This window comes from Dermacentor albipictus, chromosome 4, assembly GCF_038994185.2.
Source record: "Dermacentor albipictus isolate Rhodes 1998 colony chromosome 4, USDA_Dalb.pri_finalv2, whole genome shotgun sequence".
Lineage (NCBI taxonomy): Eukaryota > Metazoa > Arthropoda > Arachnida > Ixodida > Ixodidae > Dermacentor > Dermacentor albipictus.
In genome coordinates, this window is record NC_091824.1 from 12,511,873 (window position 1) to 12,532,449 (window position 20,577).

At 50.1% G+C, this 20,577-nt stretch overlaps 1 protein-coding gene across 5 annotated transcripts in view; it reads right to left on the minus strand.

Annotated features, from left to right (window-relative positions):
- Positions 1 to 20,577, minus strand: part of LOC135917012 (cytoplasmic aconitate hydratase-like) — a 233,332-nt gene that overhangs the window by 126,594 nt on the left and 86,161 nt on the right. For all 5 annotated transcript variants that reach the window (XM_065450478.2, XM_065450497.2, XM_065450487.2 and 2 more), the window contains one exon: positions 4,275 to 4,495. In XM_065450478.2, the coding sequence (XP_065306550.2) occupies positions 4,275 to 4,495 (221 nt within the window). The remainder of the gene's footprint in view (positions 1 to 4,274; positions 4,496 to 20,577) is intronic.

The window sequence follows — 20,577 nt, forward strand, 5'->3', positions numbered from 1 at the left end:
GCCAGAACACAAAGTAATGGCTACTGTCTTCTGGAATTTTCTTCAGCAGGGGTTGACGATCGCCAAATACTATGCTATCCTGATTTACTGCCTGTGGACACCATCAAGGCTAGATGATGTGGAATGCCTTTTTCAAATGGGGCATTCTCCATCAAGACAACTTGCCTTCACACCAGACTTATCCAGCGATGGCTACCATTCTTTGGTGCAGATTTTATGTTTTATTGTCCCTCGTACTTTATGGATTTTGCATTGTCACTTTCACCTCTTCCTCAAGGTGAAGAAGGAACTCTCTGGGCACCACTTAATCATTGGTGTTGAAGTCACTCAAGCCACAGTCCTCTTTTTAGAAGGCAACCTTCCCTTCCCTTCTCTTTCACCGTTTAGGCTTTCCAGTAGAGCTGATAGCGGACAATATGCTCTACTTCATGGCGAAGGTGTTCGTGGGTGCGTGTGCCATTTTTGGCATTAAGCACCGCAAGACAAACATGCATCACCCACAGGCCAACCCAACAGGGTGAATTGATCAGAACCCCAAGCCCTTGGTCACAGCCTTTGCTAGGAAACGCAAGGATTAGGATGTCCGTCTTGACGAGATAGGCTTCTCCGTGCAGTTCGCGCGCAGCTTCTGCCACTGCCGGGCCTGAATCGGCCGTGTTGTCGCTTTAAGTGTTGTTGCTTTCCGTATCGTCCTCATTACTGTCATTAGGAAACACTTTGGCAACAAAGGCATTAATGGAGAAAAGTCGAACCTTGTAGCCAACATGTTTTTGCAGTCACAGCCACACTGTCGAGCAACTTCTTCGCATTCCAAATGCCACACACCGTAGTCAACGGTGGATCCCTGTCGCGTACCAGCGCAGACTTCTTCGTATCACGTTCAATAGCACAAAAGACGTCCAATTTTTTCTTCTATGCTGACCACCCGACGTTTTTTTTATCTGAGCTTCAGCATGACGCGAGTCCTAGCTTGCACGACACCACAACGCTCTCTGGCACAGCAGTACAGCACCAAAATTATGTTGATGTGGCTTTACGCGCAAACACACAGGGTGCTTGGAGGATGTTGATTTGATCTCTGAAGCTCGTTGTTCCGCTGGGCCGCTCAATTGACGACACAAGGCCATGATGGCACGACGAAGAGTGGAAACAGTACGTGTTAACTGATACATATGCAATAAGCTGGTACGGTTTATGCGGAAACAAAACACACTATGTTCAATGGACGCCGAGTCAGGGATTTGACTTTACTACTTTTAAAACGAAACTACCATTTAAGTGGGCATGGTTTAACGAGGTTTTACTGTATTGAAATTTGACCTTTTATGCAAGTACAGTTACCAATAGATTTTTCTTACAAGGGGCCGCAGAGTTTTTCGAATTATTGGGCAATCGAAAAAAGCAAATTTGAATGAGAAAACAATTTATTTTCATGAATTTGGGAGTCAGCGACGAATGACATGGTTTCATGCCACCTCGACACACATCACATCAGTGGTACGAACTAAGGGAAGGCATTGCTTTGAAAATCAACTTCCTTATTTCTTCATGGATTTTGATGAAAATTGGCACAAATGTTTAGAATGTCTCCCCGATACTTCCATAAAAGTTTCTTCAGAGCAATACCTTGAGAACATTCTACTGAATTTTATTGAGCAGAATTTTTCTCCCTCAAACTTTCTGATGGGCCTGGGAGGTTAAAACATGCAATAGAAGGCTTGTTGCATATTGACTGCATAGCTAAATGCGTCCTGAACGTCGTGACAGTCTCGCTATTTATTTTCTCGCGACAAAAAATATATTTTTTTTCAATAGATGAAGCGCCAATTGTGACGACACACTAGGAAGGAACAAAGACAGGACAAGGCACCTTGTCCTGTCCTTGTTCCTTTTGAGTGTGCCTTCACTACTGGCGCTTCATCTATTGAAAGCTATGTAACAACTAGCCCCACAAAGTGTTTTACTACAAATTCTCTTAGTTTTTTTTTTTACGTTCACATCAAACACACTTCCAAGGTAGACAAGTAGCCATGTCATAAATTTATAAAAATTCAAGATAAGAAAGCAAGACTGCCACGACCTGCGCTGTAGCCCAAGCAACGTGACAAAAAAAGATGGAGTCAAAATATGCTAAGCGGTAACAAAGGAATTAGGTCCGGAAACTGTGCACAAAGGCAAAAAACAGTTTTGAGAAAACAGCTCTTAAAGTTTCACCTTCGCTTCAGTTCTCTAAAAGGCCCCAAATTAGCAGTCTTTTGGGTGTTTTGCGTGATGTGGGGCTTGTTGTACGTGTGGCCTCTGGTCTGGTGTGCCTTCGTTCCCCACACCCCCTTTTTTTTTGTATGGCGTTCTTTGCTGCTGCTCTACAAAGAGCATGGTGCCCGGGTTTCAAACCAAGTAAGGTTCAGGACTCTGTGTGGACATGAATATAGTTCCAATGTTGTACCTGCAGGCTGCCTCATTGATAGCAGTCCCCAGTACAATCAGTGAGGCATTTTTTTTCTTTTGGTAGAATCGATCACGTTACTGAATGAAGGCTCCGAGTCTCAGCAGCCTTCCAAGTCATCTGCCCATGGCAATGGGCAGATGACTTGGGAGTGCTGATAGGGTTAGCCATGTGTCCGAGGATTCCGCGTGCAAATATTGGTCGCAATGTCCACATCACCGATGCTCGATATGCTTAGCCGCTGGTCTGAGACATCCACAAATGTAGGGATTGGCCACGCTACCCCAATGTCTGCGTAGCACTGTTTTGACACATTGAGACTACGGCGAGTGGAAACATCCAGATTCGCAAGGTTTAATGAGCCAAATAGACAACGCAAGCGCCGGACCAATGGTGAACCGCGCTGGAGTTACGTGGCAGGCGCAGCCAATCGCAGACTCTGGCACGACCTTCAATCATTTACTTTTCGTGTGCTTGTTTCTGTATGGAGGAGACAGCTTAATTCCAAATTTTGAAGACATAGAAATGCGCTTTCCAATGAGACTAAAATGGCGGCGCTCAGTTTCGCTGTATTGGAGATATTGTGGCTTGAAAAACTGTTTTTTCTTGATTTCCAAGAAATTTTTCGCACCCTTGGCTGATTAAAACAATTTTTTAGAGCACTTCTACGTGGTTTACAGTGACGATATTCCGGAATCAGATAGAAAAAGAGTTATAGAAACTGAAAATGTTATTTTCAAAAAATCTACTGTTTGTTCATTTTTCGCAATGCGAAAGCGGCATCCCCCTTAAGCAATCGAGACCAGCCATGCTATTGCGTGCACTCCGCCCCCGCGGCTGATAGCATCGCCCGCATTGGAACGACACTATCATGAAAAGCGCCAGCAGCGGGGGGGGGGCTAACGCATCGTCTGCCTCTCGCTCCGTCTAGTCACCGAAACTCAATATTACACGACCTCCAACACTAAATGCGCTGGAAGACATCTAACAGTATGCCATGCCACCTCGGCATTCCCATTCTTTGCACACGCGGCAGATTACCTCTAAAGCAGGGTGCACGGCTGCAAATGGGCTCAGCTGCGCTTACAGCCATTCAAAGCCACAGCCAAGACACGAGCCAGAAAAAGTGAAGCGCCAACTTACCCCCCAACCCCTCACGCATGCTTGATTGTGTTACTGCAAGCGAGCTTCCGTTCCTCTCTTGCCTTTTGCTCGTGCGGGAAGGTGGCACTCGTGAAGCCACACCATCTTTCTTGTCTCACCCTCGTACACTTTTTACTCGCACCTAAAGTACAAAGTGCACAAGCTGTGATAGGATCTTATCACACTTGGATTTTTATGGAACATGATGCGGCTCCACTGCCCCTGTCGCTCTTGTCTTGCCGCGGGCAACTTGAGAAGCACATTTCCAAGCAGACGCTTATAATTTGATCATTTGACCATCGGCGGCCACGGAAGTTTCCATTTATTGTCTCGACATACTTTTGTGGCGGAAGCAATACTTCGTTATGTTTAAATTGCATACAAATACACTTTGTTATACTGAGGTTCTAAATACATGGTGTTCTATGCACAAGAGGCTATGAAAAGTTAAATACTTCGTTATATCAAGAATTTTATTATATTGAAGTTCGTTATATTTAGGTTTAACTGTATCAAGGTTCTCTACATTGACGTTTAACTGCGTATCAGTTCAATGTGCCAATTTCTACTTTATATGTTTTTATAACACTAGCTGCCTGCCCACAGGCATAGCCAGGAATATCGGAATAGCAATGAGCAACAAAGGACCATGCGCAATGCCAGGTGAGGAAATAAGGCTGAGAACCTTTTCAATGGCCTCCACCACTGGTTCGGGTAGGGGCCCACTGTTGCCAATGCAGGTCATACAGCCGTAGCCGACCACACTGAAACCTAGCTTTTCCAGGTAGGGGACAACACCCGACTCCTGCAGGTAGTAGGTGACCACCCCACTGCCTGGCGACAAGCTGGTCTTGATGTAAGGTGCAACAGTCAGGCCCCGCTCCACGGCTTTTTTCGCCAGAAGCCCTGCATGGGGGAAAAAAAGAATATTACACATTTCATCATGTGGACCTGATCTCCTTGACACTTTCCTGTCAGCGCTTATATCCGTCGATAACATATTGACATGTGTGCTTGTTTAACTTTATAGGAAGACTGCTTTTCACCGTCTAAATGTTATCGCTCAGCGCGGGAGGCGCCCACATGTATCAGAAGTTTCTCGAATGTTACTGATGGTTCTATCTGCTGTCTGTTGTCACCAAAGCTTGTGTTATCTGATTGCATGTGCGATGCGAATTGCGTAGAACTTTCTGGAAGACACGCGAGCATAAGCGATTACTCTGGAAGTTTCTATGACTCGTATAAAAGCCGACGCGCTTGACCCACAGATCAGATAATAATAATACAGTCAATGACTGAATTTTCGGACGCCCAAATTTTCGGACATGCCTGATATTTCGGATGTATTCGCGGCACCGCCACGAGCCCCATAGAATCAATGTATAAGGACATTTGAAGTTTCGGACGCTCGAACCCCCCCGCCGTCCAATTTTCCGGACTTTTTGACGCGACGGAAGGTCCTTTGGCTCCTCGCGCAGCGCCCTTGCGAAGGAAATCGACTTGTAGCTGAAGCATATCACCGCTTTGAACCACAACTAGCCGAATCTAGCCGTCACACACCGATTTGGTCTGGCCACACTGGCTATGTTCATCGCCGCGAATGGCCGCACTTCCGCTTCCGGCGGAGTTTCCGGAGCGGCGCTATTTCGTTTGTTTGCGCAGGCCACATTCTGGCTGGTGTGGTGTGTGGTTGTGCTGTTGTGTCAAGTGTGCTCTGCGACGCTAGGCCTAGGTGCTTCGACGCTCGTCAGCGAACTCCACTGTTCACAACTAAAGGATTTCGCTTGCCTTCGATGGCCCCCCACTCCCGTCTTCGTCGTCCTCGCCGATGGCATCAAAGCGCAGAAAGCAGTACCGTACCCACGGAAATAACTTTTGAACAGTTTGTTGAGGTTGACAACGAGCTAAACTTCTGCACAGAACTGACTGACGAAAGAATAGTCCGTTAGGTTGTGGGGGATTCAGAAGACTCCGATGTTGAAAATGAGGAGTCAATGCCTGCGCCGCCTACAAGCGCCGAGTTGACACGAGCACTTTGACTTTTTCATCGGTGTACAGTGCTGACATGACCCTTGCTCAGATCGAGGCGACTATGATCGCATGCAACCGGAACGCCGTCCAAACAACAATCAACAAGTTCTTCAAGCCACTGCAGCAATATTACTGGCTGCCCGACGATGCACATGTACATAATATACCGGCAGTCGGCTGCCTACAGAGTTTTTGAAAGCCTCTTTTTATAACACCTTCATTGATGCTATGGCAGGGTTTCGGAAGATTGGTACTTCGCCCTTTACCTCTAGATCTGAGAAAAAAAGAAAAAAAGGTGCAGTTTTTTGCATGCATTCATTTTTTCGGACTGCCTGAATTTTCGGACCTTTTTACATTCCCTAGAGGGTCCGAAAAATCGGTCGTTGACTGTAATAATAATAATAATAATAATAATAATAATAATAATAATAATAATAATAATAATAATAATAATAATAATAAACTCTTTTATTATTTCTATACAACCTAATACATTCATCAGGCCTGGCAAAGCCACACTGGGCTCGACTTCAATGTCCCCAACCGTGTTAGCCACTATCGCTGTTCTTTGAGTGTAACTTTGTATTGTGGGCACAAGTTTGCCCAATAATAGTTAGTTTCATCATTCATAGACTTGCCGCTGTATTATTCACCGTCACTACTATGTGACATCTGGTGAAGGTGCTAGTGTGTTCATGTACCAAACGCCCCCGCAACGCCGTGAGCCCAGCCCAAGCCACGAAGACAACACCATCTCTAAGGACCAGCGAGCCAGGTACAGGCTGCAAGAACTGCCCCCGGAGCACGAACTTTTGTCTGAGACCAGGAAGTGCATGGCCACGACAGCAGCTACAATGACAGCCCCAGTGTCACCAACACTGATCATGCTACAGCAGCCCAGGTAGCCACCGACGTTCCGTGGTTCAACATTTGAGGACCCGGAAAGGTGGCTGGAGATGTATGAGAGGGTTGCTACATTTAACAGCTGGAACAGCAACAAGCTGCAACATATCCTTTTTTGTGTTGGAAGACACCACCAGGATGTGGTTTGAGAATTTAGAAGCCACCTTCATGATGTGGAACCTGTTCCAGAGCGGCTTCCCACAGACATTCACAAGCGTCGTATGCAAAGAGTGAGCCCAAGCTCTCCTAGAAACCCGAGTACAGCTGCCCAATGAGACTATCGCGATCTTCATGGTGAAGATGGCCCGTCTTTTCTTGCATGTCGACCCAGAAATGTCAGAAGAGAAAAAAGTTTGCATCTTGACGAGGGGTGAAAAGCAAGAGCGCTTTGCCGGATTGATACACAACCCACCTAAGACTGTTGCTGAATTTATCTCCAAAGTCACAACCATTGAGGAGATGCTTGATATGGGGACAAGGCAATACAACCACTGAAACTACACCAATGCTTAAGTGCTCAGCACCGACAACATGCGAGAGACCATCAGACCTGTCGTTCGTGTGGAACTGCAGAAACCACCCACCTGCCGGCCAGTGAAATGCACTGAGAAAGACAGACATTTGGCACGCCTCCGACCACTGCCCGCTCTGCTACCGCTAAGGAGAAGCCGGCCATGTGTATCGCCGATGCCCATACCGTAACTTGGGACTGCGAGGCTTCGCTGTGAACACGCTGCGTCCACAGCTTGGGGAGTGCCCACGTGACATCGCAGACGACTGTCCCGTTCGCCATCACCAGGCTGCTACCTGTCACCGCGGCACTGACCATACACTGGCCCAGTCCGGGGCTGGTCCGCAAGTCCATATACTGAAAACTAAAAGCAGCAACACATGAAAGTACGGTTGCTGTACATCAAAATGACAAAGATCCACCACCGCCGCAGACAACACTTCAAGATCTAGCTGGACGACGTACCAACAAGACGACACCATCCCAGTGAAGCTTGAAAGTCAAGAATACACCGCTGAAAGACGACCTGGCAGCGTGATGTTCCAGCTTCAGGTCAACACGATGCAGCCATGATTCAAAGACAAGACCTAATTGCAACACAAGACAAAGAACCACCGACCTCGACATGCTTCTCGACGGCCATGCAGTCACTGCCTTAGTGGACACAGGAGCCAACTACTCCGTCATGAGTGGACCCATCGCCACCCAGTTGAAGAAAGCTAAGACTGCATGGGAAGGCCCTCAAATTCAGACCACTGGAGGGCACCTCATAGTGCCGACTGGAATCTGCATGGCAAGAATTACCAGTTATGACTGGACTTACTCTGCCACCTTCGTTATCCTCGAACAGTGCTCATGAAACATCGTTCTTGGCATGGACTTCCTGAACCAACACGGTGCAATCATCGACCTGAAGTCTAAGTCAATAACGCTGTCGGAAGATCAAGCGATACCGCCAGAGAGCCCTCGTAGTCGCCACGCCTTGAGTGTGCTCGAAGATCAAGTGAGCATCCCGCCTCACTCCAGCATTGTTATTTCAGTCGGCACTGAAACACTCGCTGACGTAGAAGGCGTCATTGAGGGTGACCAACGTCTATTGAAATTTGCGTCGTGAGAGGGATGGCTCGACTCCTTGGAGAGAAAGCAAAAGTGATGCTTCAACCAGCAGTTCAAGCACATCAACGAGGGCAGGACGATTGCGTACACTGAAGAAATTGCGGAAACCAGCAATGTATTTAGCCTCTCGAATTCTGCCACATCAACCCCGATGACCATAATTCCCGAACCAGACTTTGACATAAATCCAAGTCTCCCCATCATTAAGTACCGACAGCTCAGAAGTCTGCTCCAACAATACAAAGATTGCTTTTCGAAGTCATCGAGGATTCGACTAACACCAGTCGCAAAGTATTGCATAATAACTGAAGAGCGCGCTCGACCGCCAGAGCCCAGAACGTGAAGCTATTAAGGCAACAAGTCGAAGAAATGCTGCATGACGACATCATCCAGCCGTCGAAAAGTCCATGGGCATCTCCTGTAGTCTTGTTGAAGAAAAAGGACAAAACCCTACGTTTCTGCGTCGATTATCGTCGACTGAATAAGATCACGAAGGACGTATACCCCCTCCCATGGATAGATGACACATTGGATCGGCTCTGCAACGCTAAATACTTCTCATTGATGGACCTCAAGTCTGGCTACTGGCAAGTAGAAGGTGACGAGAGAGATCGCGAAAAGATCGCCTTCATCATGCCAAACAGCTTCTATTAGTTCAAGGTTATACCATTTGGACTACGCTCGGCGTCTGCAATATTCCAGCATGCGATGGACATGGTTTTAGCAGGATTGAAGTGGCAGACCGGTCTTGTTTACTTGGATGACGTCATCGTCTTCCCCAGAAATTTCTACAATCACTTTAAGCGGCTTGCGATAGTACTAGAGGCCATCAAGTCTTTCGGGCTCACTATGAAGTGGGAAAAGTGCCGTTTCGCTTATGATGAGCTTCTGTTCCTGGGCCACATCATCAGCACATCTGGAGTCCGCCCCGACCCACAGAAGACAGCCACTATCGCAAAGCCCCAGCAGCCCCGACAAGAAGGCAGTGCGTAGATTTCTTGGCATGTGCACCTACTACAGGCGCTTTGTCAAGGACTTTTCATGCATCACTGAGCTGCTGACACATCTAACTAAATGTGATGTCGAGTTTGAAGGGAAACACTGCAGGCCAGGAGCATAGCCGGGGGGGGGGGGGGTCTTATGGGGCTTCAGCCACCGCCCCCCTCCCCCCTCCCGAAATTTGCTCGTGCTGTCATATACTGATGAACAAAACAACCCCCGGCACCGGAAATCACTCTGGATTTTGTCTAGAATCTATTTTTCCTGCTCAAAAAGACATTTCGGTGCAAAGATTGTGAACTCGGGCTGGATATTGTGGAAACCCCCATGCACCTGGAGTCACATAATGCAAAGAGCCCCATCTGAGAACAAAGTTTCAAGGGCGTTTTGATGGCGAGCGGGCTCGTCACGGCATCTCGCGGAATCTACGGAGAGCATGGATTTCAATTCCGAAACTTTATGGGTATAAAGATCACATAAACGTTTGATGCGAAAGGTGCATTGACATTTTCAATGTCATGCTTTAGATTTTCAATTCCGGATCTTTGTGGGTATAACGTTGTCATAAACATTTGACGCCAAAGGTGCATTGACTTTTCTAAAGTCGTACATCGAACCCTACAACGAGACAAGCCAAATCAAATCAACACACTATCAGACAAGTTGACAAAGCACGCAGCAAGGTCCGATGAGACAAAGCGTTGTGATGGTTCATTTGTGCCGTTATGTCACAGAAAAGAATATCAACATTTTTTTCACCTGCGCCAAAGCATCCATGTCGAGACACTATATAAAGCCAGCAAAGGTAACTACGTTCTTATTTATTTTTTCTACTTTGACTTTTATTCACGAGGACACATTGAGCCTCTTCAGTTTTCTTGTTCTCACCAACCGCGGGCTGCCAGAGCCAGCCAGAGGTAATGTGTTTTTCACGTGTTGTCCTGACAACCATGCAGCGCACTTCGGTGCGCAATCGTTTTTCTCTGGCCGAGTGGATTTTGGCCTCGCAAAGTTTTGGACACTTTCTGGCTAGCCGACGAGAAAAAGAAGCAATGGTCGCTCGCAGCCACGACTGCGGGATCTCGACGGATTGCAACACGTTCACTTGAGGGCATCACCTTACTTAATTGATTATTGGATTTAACATGGCAAAACCACTTTCTGATTATGAGGCATGCCGTAATGGAGGACTCCGGAAATTTCGACTACCTGGGGTTCTTTAACGTGCACCTAAATCTAAGTACACAGGCGTTTTCGCATTTTGCCCCCATCAAAATGCGGCCGCCGTGGCAGGGATTCGATCCCGCGACCTCATGCTCAGCAGCTCAGCAGCCCAACAGCATAGCAACTGAGCAATTACGGTGGGTGGCATCACCTTCATTTCGATCTTATCGCAACCTCTCCAGAGTGTCTTTTGTCTCACCAGTGTAGGATGATAACGAGCAGCATGTATATGGTTCTCTGTGGACCAAGCATCTCACGTTTTCTTCGATATGCCTTCGGTAGCCTCATTAGAAGCCCAAAGCAGGCATTAGATTGTGCCCAACATGCTTTCCTTTGCGTCTTTTTAAAAAAATTTCTGTGGACCGACCCCACAAAAAGAAGAAAAAGATCTTGTTGTGGCACAGCGAATCATAGCATGGTGAAAGCTCGATTTTGTTACTTCTTTTGCAGAAAGGAATGGGCCACGGCACTCTACAGTTGCCGGATACGCTTACTATATTATTACGATAGTAATGATATGGACACTCAAGGCGCATTCCTGTCGTCGCCGTCATGTTCCGTATGAAGTCCAAGGGCAATAACATCACCACCGCACGCCGCATCCTTTATGAGTGAAAGCGTAGGGGGGGATGAGGTGAGCTGACGATGGAGGGTCAGTCCTGTGTGCGCAATGGAGAAAAGCGGGAAGGAAGTGCACCGCCCTCCATCACGCGCAGTGCATCGGAGTGAGTGGAGGGAGATGGGGGGGGGGGGGGGGGGCTTAGGATTCTGTAATCTGTGAATCTCTGATTGCGCATAATGTTTATTTGCGTTGTTTGACGCACTATACAAGGTGCTTCAGCTAACTTTATCCAGGTTAAAAATATGCCGATGCACTTTAAGACGACGCGACCAAATGCGTGTTGCTCCCTTTTATATGCAGTGTATCGTGGTATTTTTTGTATTTTGTTTAACTAGATGCTTAGTCAAGATTAGTTAACCTATTTCTGAAGCGACGAAGCTAGAAAAGAATTCCAATTAGAAAGTTGCAGAGCAGTTTACAAAATGTTCGAATAAACAGCTTCTGTTTTTCTATCTATTAGGTATTAGTGTTTTTCAGCTTGCTGCGGGTACCCGTGAAATACAAAAAAAAAACTAATTCAACGTGACATACCCGTTGCGCGTTGTGATTGCACTGCTCCCAAGCATTCTGCGCACAAATAGCCACAAGTGCGCTGCTGCTTAAAGAAAGACAGGGCAGCAACGCAAGCATTGGCTGTTCGATTTAAGCTAACAACCGTAAATTGCCAAGTAAATATCCACAACGCACACTATTGGAGTGAGCAAAAACCCCACTGGCTAGTAATATCCCGCCACCAATATCAGCGGTCTTTTAACGTTTGGTGCAGAATATATGACAGCACCGTCATTGGCCCAGTGTTTTTTAACAATCTGACCAGCAATAGGTATGTAAGTAAGTGCCTCAAAGGGACGGTTGAAGAGTTCTGCTGCAACATGCCACTAGCCGGGCTTGACGCTACGTGGTATCAGCCCGATGGGGCGCCAGCCCACACCTGCAGTCAAACACGAGCATGGCTTGATGTCATCCTTCCCAGGGCAATGGTAAGGGAGAAACGGGCTTGTCCTGTGGCCAGCGAGGTCACCCGACCTCAACCCTCTTGACTTTTTCTTGTGGGGCTATATTAAGGATTACGTATACATGACGGCAATCTTCTCCAGAAGCCTTGCAGGAGAAGATAATTGAAGTCTGCCACAGCATTTCACCGACGGTGCTCAAGGCATCGACAGCAAGCCTTTTCAGAAGATCCCAGTGTTGTGTCGCTGCAGAAGGTGACCTCTTCGAGTACTTGCTGGGAAAGCGCATGAAAAATAAGTGTAAATGCAGTGAAAGATGGCGTCTGACCATTTAAGATATGTTATTCTACCATTTTCTGCCTTCTGAAAACTGAGTTCTTTTTTTTAGGGAATTTTCGACGTGTGGCACACAGGCTTTGTACCATCGTCTGTGCCGCCGTACATGCTGGCTCTCCAAGGGGAAGAAACCCCTGGTGCAGATGGGGAGCCAGTGATGGACACTGGTCCGGTGCCAGACCTGAATGAGGCAGTACGGCAAGCCAACATAGAGCTGCAGACAGAGAACAAAAATCTGCATGCGCTGGTCACCTTATTGCACGAGAAGAACTACAAGCTCACCCTCAAGTTGTCGGAGCACCAGGACCAGGTGGACTCGCTGCAGAGCAAGAATGACGAACTGCGCAACCGAGGGGAGGAGCTCGAGTACGAGCTGAGCAAGGTGCGCGCGCGTGAGGAGAAGCTCGACTGTAACCCGGCCGACTGCCTGCAGCGCATCAAGAGCTTCCAGATGGACGGCATCGACACTTTGCCCCTGGTTGCCTCTGGCGGGGCTCTGGCGGTGGTGGCGGAGAAGGCTCCCTGCGCTTGGAGGACCTGCAGAGCAAGCTCGAGGAACAGCGGGAGCTGGCATCGGCAGGTCCTCCAAGCGCAGGGAAGCTTCTCCGCCACCACCGCCAGAGCCCCGCCAGAGGCAACCAGGGGCAAAGTGTCGAAGCCGTCTACCTGGAAGCTCTTGATGCGCTGCAGGCAGTCGGCCAGGTTACAGTCAAGCTTCTCCTCACGCGCGCGCACCTTGCTCAGCTCGTACTCCAGCTCTTCTCCTCGGTTGCGCAGTTCGTCATTCTTGCTCTGCAGCTAGTCCACCTGGTCCTGGTGCTCTGACAACTTGAAGGTGAGCTTGTGGTTCTTCTCGTGCAATGAGGTGACCAGCGCATGCAGATTTTTGTTCTCTGTCTGCAGATCTATGTTGGCTTGTTGTACTGCCTCATTCAGGTCTGGCACCGGACCAGTGTCTATCACTGGCTCCCCATCTGCACCAGGGGTTTCTTCCCCTTGGAGGGCCAGCATGTACAGTGGCACAGACGACGGTACAAAGCCTGTGTGCCACATGTCGAAAATCGGCGGGTTCTTGGCCACCACGTGGAGCCTGGCCGCGGAAGAACTTGAGCCTGCTGCTACACGCCTCCGCCGCATACGGCTACCCTGGCCGCGGGCCTGTGTTGTACCTGGGCTTGAATCAGGCTGCTGCTTGCTGTTCGTCCTCCGCCTTCGGCATACACGAGCCAGGTGCCCAGTTTTCCCGCACGCAAAGCATTGTGCTTGAGAGAACTGGCACTGTGAAGGGGAGTGGGCACCACCACAGCGACCACAGTTACTGCCCTTTGTCGCGAACTTGTTGACCGCCGCTTCCACCGACGGTGAGCCAGTCGCACGGGAAATCTCGCCGGCGTCCTTGGCGGCAGCTTCCATTGCCAGCGCTGCCTTCACGGCGGCGTCCAGCGACGGGTCGGGAAGCTCCAGGAGTCGCGTCTGCATGGCGGGGTTGTTGATGCCGCAGACGAAACGGCCCCGGAGCAGCGAGTCCAGTTGATCCCCGAAGGCGCAGACACTCGCTAACCCTCGTAGCGCAGCAACGAATTGTCCAAGGGTCTCTCCTTCCCGGCGGCTCCGGTTGTTGAAGCAGAAACGCTCCATTAGTGTGGACGGTGCTGGATTAATATGCGAGCGCAGTATGGCAAGCAGCTCACCCAGCGTCTTAACGTGCGGCGTGGCTGGCTTGAGAAGGTCGAGCAAGAGGCTGAAGACGCAGGTCCCGCAGCTGGCGAGAAAAATGTCCCGTTGTTTGGCCTCGGGTGTGTCGTTTGCCCGGAAGAACCCGTGGACTTGCTCCTCGTAAATTTGCCAGGCGGACCCATCTCCCTTGAACGGCTTGAGCCTTCCGTACAACGGCATGGCGGCAGCAACGGGGAGCGGTGTTTCGCCGCTCGCGGCACCGTGGGACAATCCGCGGGTAGTCGTCGCCATCCTCATCGCCAGTACGTCTATTCGATTCAGCCAAGTTTCTCTGCACCTTCTGCACCTATTCACGGTGCACTGCACCTAAACCCTCGATTCCCCGAGGTGCAGCAGTGCACCCTGCACCTCCATGCTCGATTGAATGGGGTGCAAGGCAAGGTGCCGCTGTGGTGCACTGAACCCTTGAACCTTGCAGCGAGTGGGTGCAGCCCGGCACCCCCTGCACTTTTTCGTTTGAGATGCCGTGCACCTTTTTCTGAATCGAACAAACCTAGTGTCACGAGGATCCCATCCTCGTTGCCAGTGTCACGATCCACCCTGGGTCATGAACAAAAAGGGGCTTGTGGCACCCTCCGATAGATGGACGCTCCGCAGCGTGGTGGTGCTGAACGATGACTGACCGGCGAGCAGCCGTGCTTGTCGTGTTTATTGTGGTGCGGTGACCAATGTTGCCTGCCGAGCTTTAGCAGGTCGCCGAGCTTGGCGGGCGAACCAAGATTATGTCCGAGTGGGCGTCACATACTTGCTACAATTACATTTCCTTACAGCTATGTGAAGTGATGGTCTTGTTGCTTTTGGGAGTACAAGTGATAACCACTCCGTTTGCTTATCGCTATAACTAACTGTCGCGAGGGGAGCACATCGCTGGTGTAAATGGGACAGCCAACACCTATGTCGCCGCCCTGTCACCTTTTAGGCGTCAGTGCACCAATGGCTATTTGTGCGCAGAATGCTTGGGAGCAGTGCAATCACGACGTGCAAGTGGGCAGTCACGTGGTGTTTAGTATTTCGCGGGCATTAGCAGTAAGCTGAAATACACTAATACTTAATGGATAGAAAGACAGAAACTGTTTACTCGGACGTTTTGCAAACCACTCTAAAACATTCTAATTGGAATTTTCTTTCTAGCTTCGTTACTTCAGAAATCCGTTAATTATTCTCCACTAAAAATCTAATTAACCAAAAGTACAAAAAATAGCATGACACACTACATAGAAAAGCAAGCAACATGCATTTAGTTGCGTTGTCTTAGAGTGCATCCACATATTTTTAAACTCTGGCTAATGTAAGCTGAGACACCCTGTATACAGCAACTTTTGCTTACATACATAGATTTATTGGAGACTTACACGTATATTTAAATATCTTATTACGAGGTTTTGCGGATACATGCTGTGAACTTTGTTTTCAGTGACACTTTTTTACCCTTTATCAAGCTTTATCTTCGCATTTGTGTATTCCATTCTATCTTCGCATTTCTAACGTATATTTTGCAGAACTACTGCTTTTTATATTTGATCTCTGTTGCAACTATAATTTCGGTGCAATCACAATACACGACTGGTGACAGCTGCTCCTGCGCAATACAGTGAAACAAAGGACAGCGTCCTTGAGATTTTTTCCTGGCCGTTGCATATGTAAAAAAATGTAAACAAGGTTCTTCAATGGCAAAGTTTCATTAAAATATTTGTCCTCAGCTCGTTCATTTCACGGCCTTTACATTTATCATATCAGCGGCATGCACTACTTCGCTGAGTTCAAACTGGTATAGTTCTAAAGTTCGTGTGATATGTTCTTTACTTGTTAAATAGATAAATAAAAGGGGGAGCACTGATATCAGTTAATGGCACAATTCTTGGAACATACGAATATATTCTTTAAAGAAAAAATACATATTTTGCTTGTCTTCACAGTGCGTAGCGTCCAGGAATTCCTTTGCAGCATCTTTCGCAACGGCAATGCAGTTATTATTCATGTATTTGATTCCTCTACAAATTCCGTAAGGAGCAGGCCAAGCTCCAACGTGAGCCCCCCTCCCCCGAACGAAATTTCTGGCTACGCCACTGCCGCAGGCCAACGCATTTCAAGAACTCAAACGACGCATGTAGTCGCCACTGGTACTTGCACACTTCGACGAGGGTGCCGATACAGAAATCAACACTGACAACAGTAGCCTTAGCCTCTGCTTCCTTGTCCAGAGGAAAGAGGGACTTGAACGGGTGATAGCTAACGCTAACTGCTCGTTGTCAAGAGCCGATAGAAATTATTCTATGACCAAAAAGGAATGCCTTGCCATCATTTGGGCTACAGCAAAATTCCACCTTTACCTATATGGCAGGCCATTCAAAGTCAAGCTTAATAGCGAACATAGAAGCAGCTAGGCCTAACGTAGCCGCGGTGGTGGCTACGGCTGCCAGCGCATCTGCGTGCGAGAGTGCTGGTTCGAGGCGGCGAGATAATCAATATGGTGGCGGTGGTGGCTTTGATTAATTTCATTCCAGACCTGCAGTCAGGGCAATATACATTGACTATATGGAGTACGTGGTGTTGCCGCAAAGCCGTGCGAATTATCGGGCTTGTCCGAAAAATCGGGCGCCTGGAAAATTGGTCGTTAACTACTCTGGCAATACTTCGTACCGATGACACGGCGTTACTGGCGATTCGTTGGGATTCCTCCGTTACTGGAGCCAACATTACCACAACTTTCGTTCCTTCTCAATAAAGTTGCAGCTAATTTTCCCGGATAAAAGCATAAATTCCGAGTTTTCCCTGAGTAATTCCAGGCTATTCAAATTCCCAAAGAATTCCCGGTTTTTCCGGTTGGTAGACACCCTGAGCTCTTCCATGGGAGCTGAGGTTCTCGGGCTACTGGCATCGAGCTGTTGCGTGCTGACAGACAGCACTGCACTGCACACACTTTGATATGTCAGCCTTCATGCCCAGTCAAACAAACCATGCCAAGACATATCTCATGATTTTGAAAAATCCGGCATGGCCTGCATTGGGCTGGTCAGGTGCCATTTCAGTGCCAGGTGTGCGATGAGCATCTGATGCCCTCTCGGGCATAACCTTTGTTGGCCTGCCAGGCTCAGTGGCCAGCCAGGCTCGGTAGGCAACATTGGTCACCGCACCAAATAAATACCGCCAAGCACAGCTGCTTGCAGTCAGTCATCGTTCACCACCACCACCATGCTGCGGAGCAACTCTCTAAAGGTGGGTGCCTCAAGCCCCTCCTCGCTCACGAACCCAGGCAGATCGTGACACTGGCAACCCACACCACCGCTGCGAGCGGCGGAACAATGCCCCCCCCGTTGCTGCCGCCATGCCGCTGTATGGAAAGCTTGAGCCATTCAAGAATGATATGCCTACCTGGCCAGTCTACGAGAAGCAAGTCTACATGTTCTTCCGGGCAAATGACACACCTAAGGCCACCTGGCTAGCTGTGGGGCCCGCACCTTCAGTCTCCTGCTCGACGTTCTCAAGCCAGTCACACTGCATGTTAAGACGCTGAGTCAGCTGCTCACCATACTGCGCTCGCATTTGAGCCCATCGCCGTCCACACAAATGGAGCGATTTCACTTCAACAACCGGAGCCGCTGGGAAAAAGAGACCCTTGGGCAGTTCATCACCGCATTATGAGGGTGTGGGGATGCGCGACTCTCGTGCCTCCCCTGATGTTTTTCCCGCATAGCGCGTCTCCTGTACTCCCGCTTCGCCGCGTGGCCTGCGTGACGCCGCGGTCGAAAGTGGTTGAAGCGCAGTGCGAGAGATGGCGCGAGTGTTGCGCTGCTAACGCCGCGAGGTTACTTGGGCGCCGAAAGGAAGGCGCTTGCCCTCTTTGGGTTCGAGACAGCAAGCGAGACGGACGTGCCGTGCCGCACGTGCAGCGACCCTCTTTCCCGGCGGGTCGGCGCACGGCGGGGACGTCTCCCGCGTGCGCGCCGACCCATGCTTCTGCGAGACCGCCTCGCGTGGCCGCCTTCGAACGCACCACCGTTGGCGTGACCGAACACGCGAACGACCAGGAGTTGGGATACAGCATGGGGCGAACATATTCACTCGCTTCCGGTCGCGGTGAGTCGGACTTCTAGATTTGTCGCGCGCCCATCGGCATGTTTTGTGGATAGCAACTCGGCTAGCAGGTATTGATCTATGAAAGGTGCAATAAATGCCCTTGTGATTGTTTGCACTACGGTGTTGTCGTTCCTTTGTCCCAAGAGTACGGAGGAGAACCCCATATCTCCCACATCTGGCGCCCAACGAGGGGCTCTTGGGGCATCGGACGATAGTTTTAAGTTTTGCTTCGTTCGACACCTTTGTTCGAACCGAAGCGTAGGCCTAGCGTGAATTTTGATCGCTAGCGTTGGCGGCGTGCTTTCTTGAGCGAGGTGATGGTGACTGTAGTGTGTTTGAACATGTCAACATGCTAAGCCTTTTCGCAAGTGTTTTTTTTTTTAAATGACATTTGTCGGTACGAGAGCCATGTGGTCTGCATCCTGGGAGAGCGAGATTCAGCGCCCGCGGAGCATTGCCAAGCCTGAAGCGAGTGAGTACGGAAGCCTCGGGGGTGGTCCGAATTTTTTATGTAAATAGCTTCTCCTATCTCTTTGACTCTGATGAAGTCGCGGCTCTGGGAGCCGGGTGGCCGCGGGCCACGGGTGCCACTACGGGCTGACTGGTATTGCGGCCTGGCACCGGGCGCTCCGACACCGTCTGGGACGGTGGGCGCCGTCAACTCGGATGCTGTGTGCACCGAGCGGAGTAGGACCACCTCACAGAGCTGACGTCTCTTCGCGGCTGCCTGTTTTGCGCTCATTTTGGCTGTTGTTTTTGGATGCCGGTTGTTGTCAGGGTAGCGATGCTTTAGGCCTAAGGCTTTACGAAGCTGCCTGTCGCACGTGGAGGGACACAACCTGGTGGACCGTGGCGTTGAGGTGTTGCAATTTGCTTCCCTCATTCTATTTAGCCTCGCACGAATTGAAACTACTCCTTCGACTCAAGAAAGCGAGCCTCGTTCACGTGAACTTAGCATCTGAGTAGCTGCCCGATCTTTTTGCTAGCCGAGTCGAACATCGTACCACGTGGGCGATGCGCATGCAGGCTTCCTCTCCCTTGTACTACTTTAGTGTTTGCCGAGTGTTTTGAGTGTACGCAGCGTGATTGGAGTCACCCCTGGCTTGCTGTCACCTGCACATCGTCTGCGCTGCTGCTCCGGACTACGATCGAGCCACCCCGGGCGATGGTGATGCTGTGGCCAGTTCGGCGCGGCGACTTCGGCGGCCTCCTGTATCCAGTTCACAACCCTCGGCGGCGGACAAAAGAGCCGGCGGCCACCGACAGCTACGGCGGCTCTTGCCAGCAGGGCGCGTCGGCGCGAGCGACGCTTGCTCGTACCGACTACTGCGTCATCGTCTCCGGAGTCCTGGCCTGGGATCGTGCCGTCGAGGCTGCAAAGCCGCTCCTGTGACCGGCGGACGCCAGCGGTGCACCCATGGACAGTCGGCTCGCCTGTTATGGACAGCGTGTAGACATTTCTTCGGCACGACCACTGTTGCACTATCGTGTTCGCGAAGCATGGGTTAATGTTAGACCGTGTCACATGTTTCGCCGGAATAAGAAGTGATTTAAGGTTGGGGGGATGTGGGGATGCGCGACCCTCGCGCCTCCCCTGATGTTTTTCCCACATAGCGCGTCTCCTGTACTCCCGCTTCGCCGCGTGGCCTGCGTGACGCCTGCGCGGTCGAAGTGGTTGAAGCGCAGTGCGAGAGATGGCGCGAGTGTTGCGCTGCTAACGCCGCGAGGTTACTTGGGCGCCGAAAGGAAGGCGCTTGCCCTCTTTGGGTTCGAGACAGCAAGCGGGACGGACGTGCCGTGCCACACGTGCAGCGACCCTCTTTCCCGGCGGGTCGGCGCACGGCGGGGACGTCTCCCGCGTGCGCACCGACCCATGCTTCTGCGAGACCGCCTCGCGTGGCCGCCTTCGAACGCACCACCGTTGGCGTGACGGAACACGCGAACGACCAGGCATTGGGATCCAGCATGGGGCGAACATATTCGCTTGCTTCCGGTCGCGGTGAGTCGGACTTCTAGATTTGTCGCGCGCCCATCGGCATGTTTTGTGGATAGCAACTCGGCTAGCAGGCATTGATCTATGAAAGGTGCAATAAATGCCCTTGTGATTGTTTGCACTACTGTGTTGTCGTTCCTTTGTGCCAAGAGTACGGAGGAGAACCCCATATCTCCCACAAGGGTTAAAGAGTGCCTGCGCCATTGGGGACCAGCTGGACTTGCTGCTCCGGGACCGTTTCGTCTGCACCATAAACAACTCTGCCATGCAGACACTACTCCTGAAGCTTCCCGACCCCTTGCTGGACAACACCGTGAAGGCAGCGCTGGCAATGGATGGTATGGCCAAGGACGCCAGCGAGATTGCATGTGCGGCCGGCTCACCGTCCGTGGGAGTAGCCGTCAACAAGATGGCGACAAAGGGAAGTACCTGCAGTTGCTGCGGCAGTGTCCACTCCTCCTCCCTTACAGTGCCATTTGCCGCATG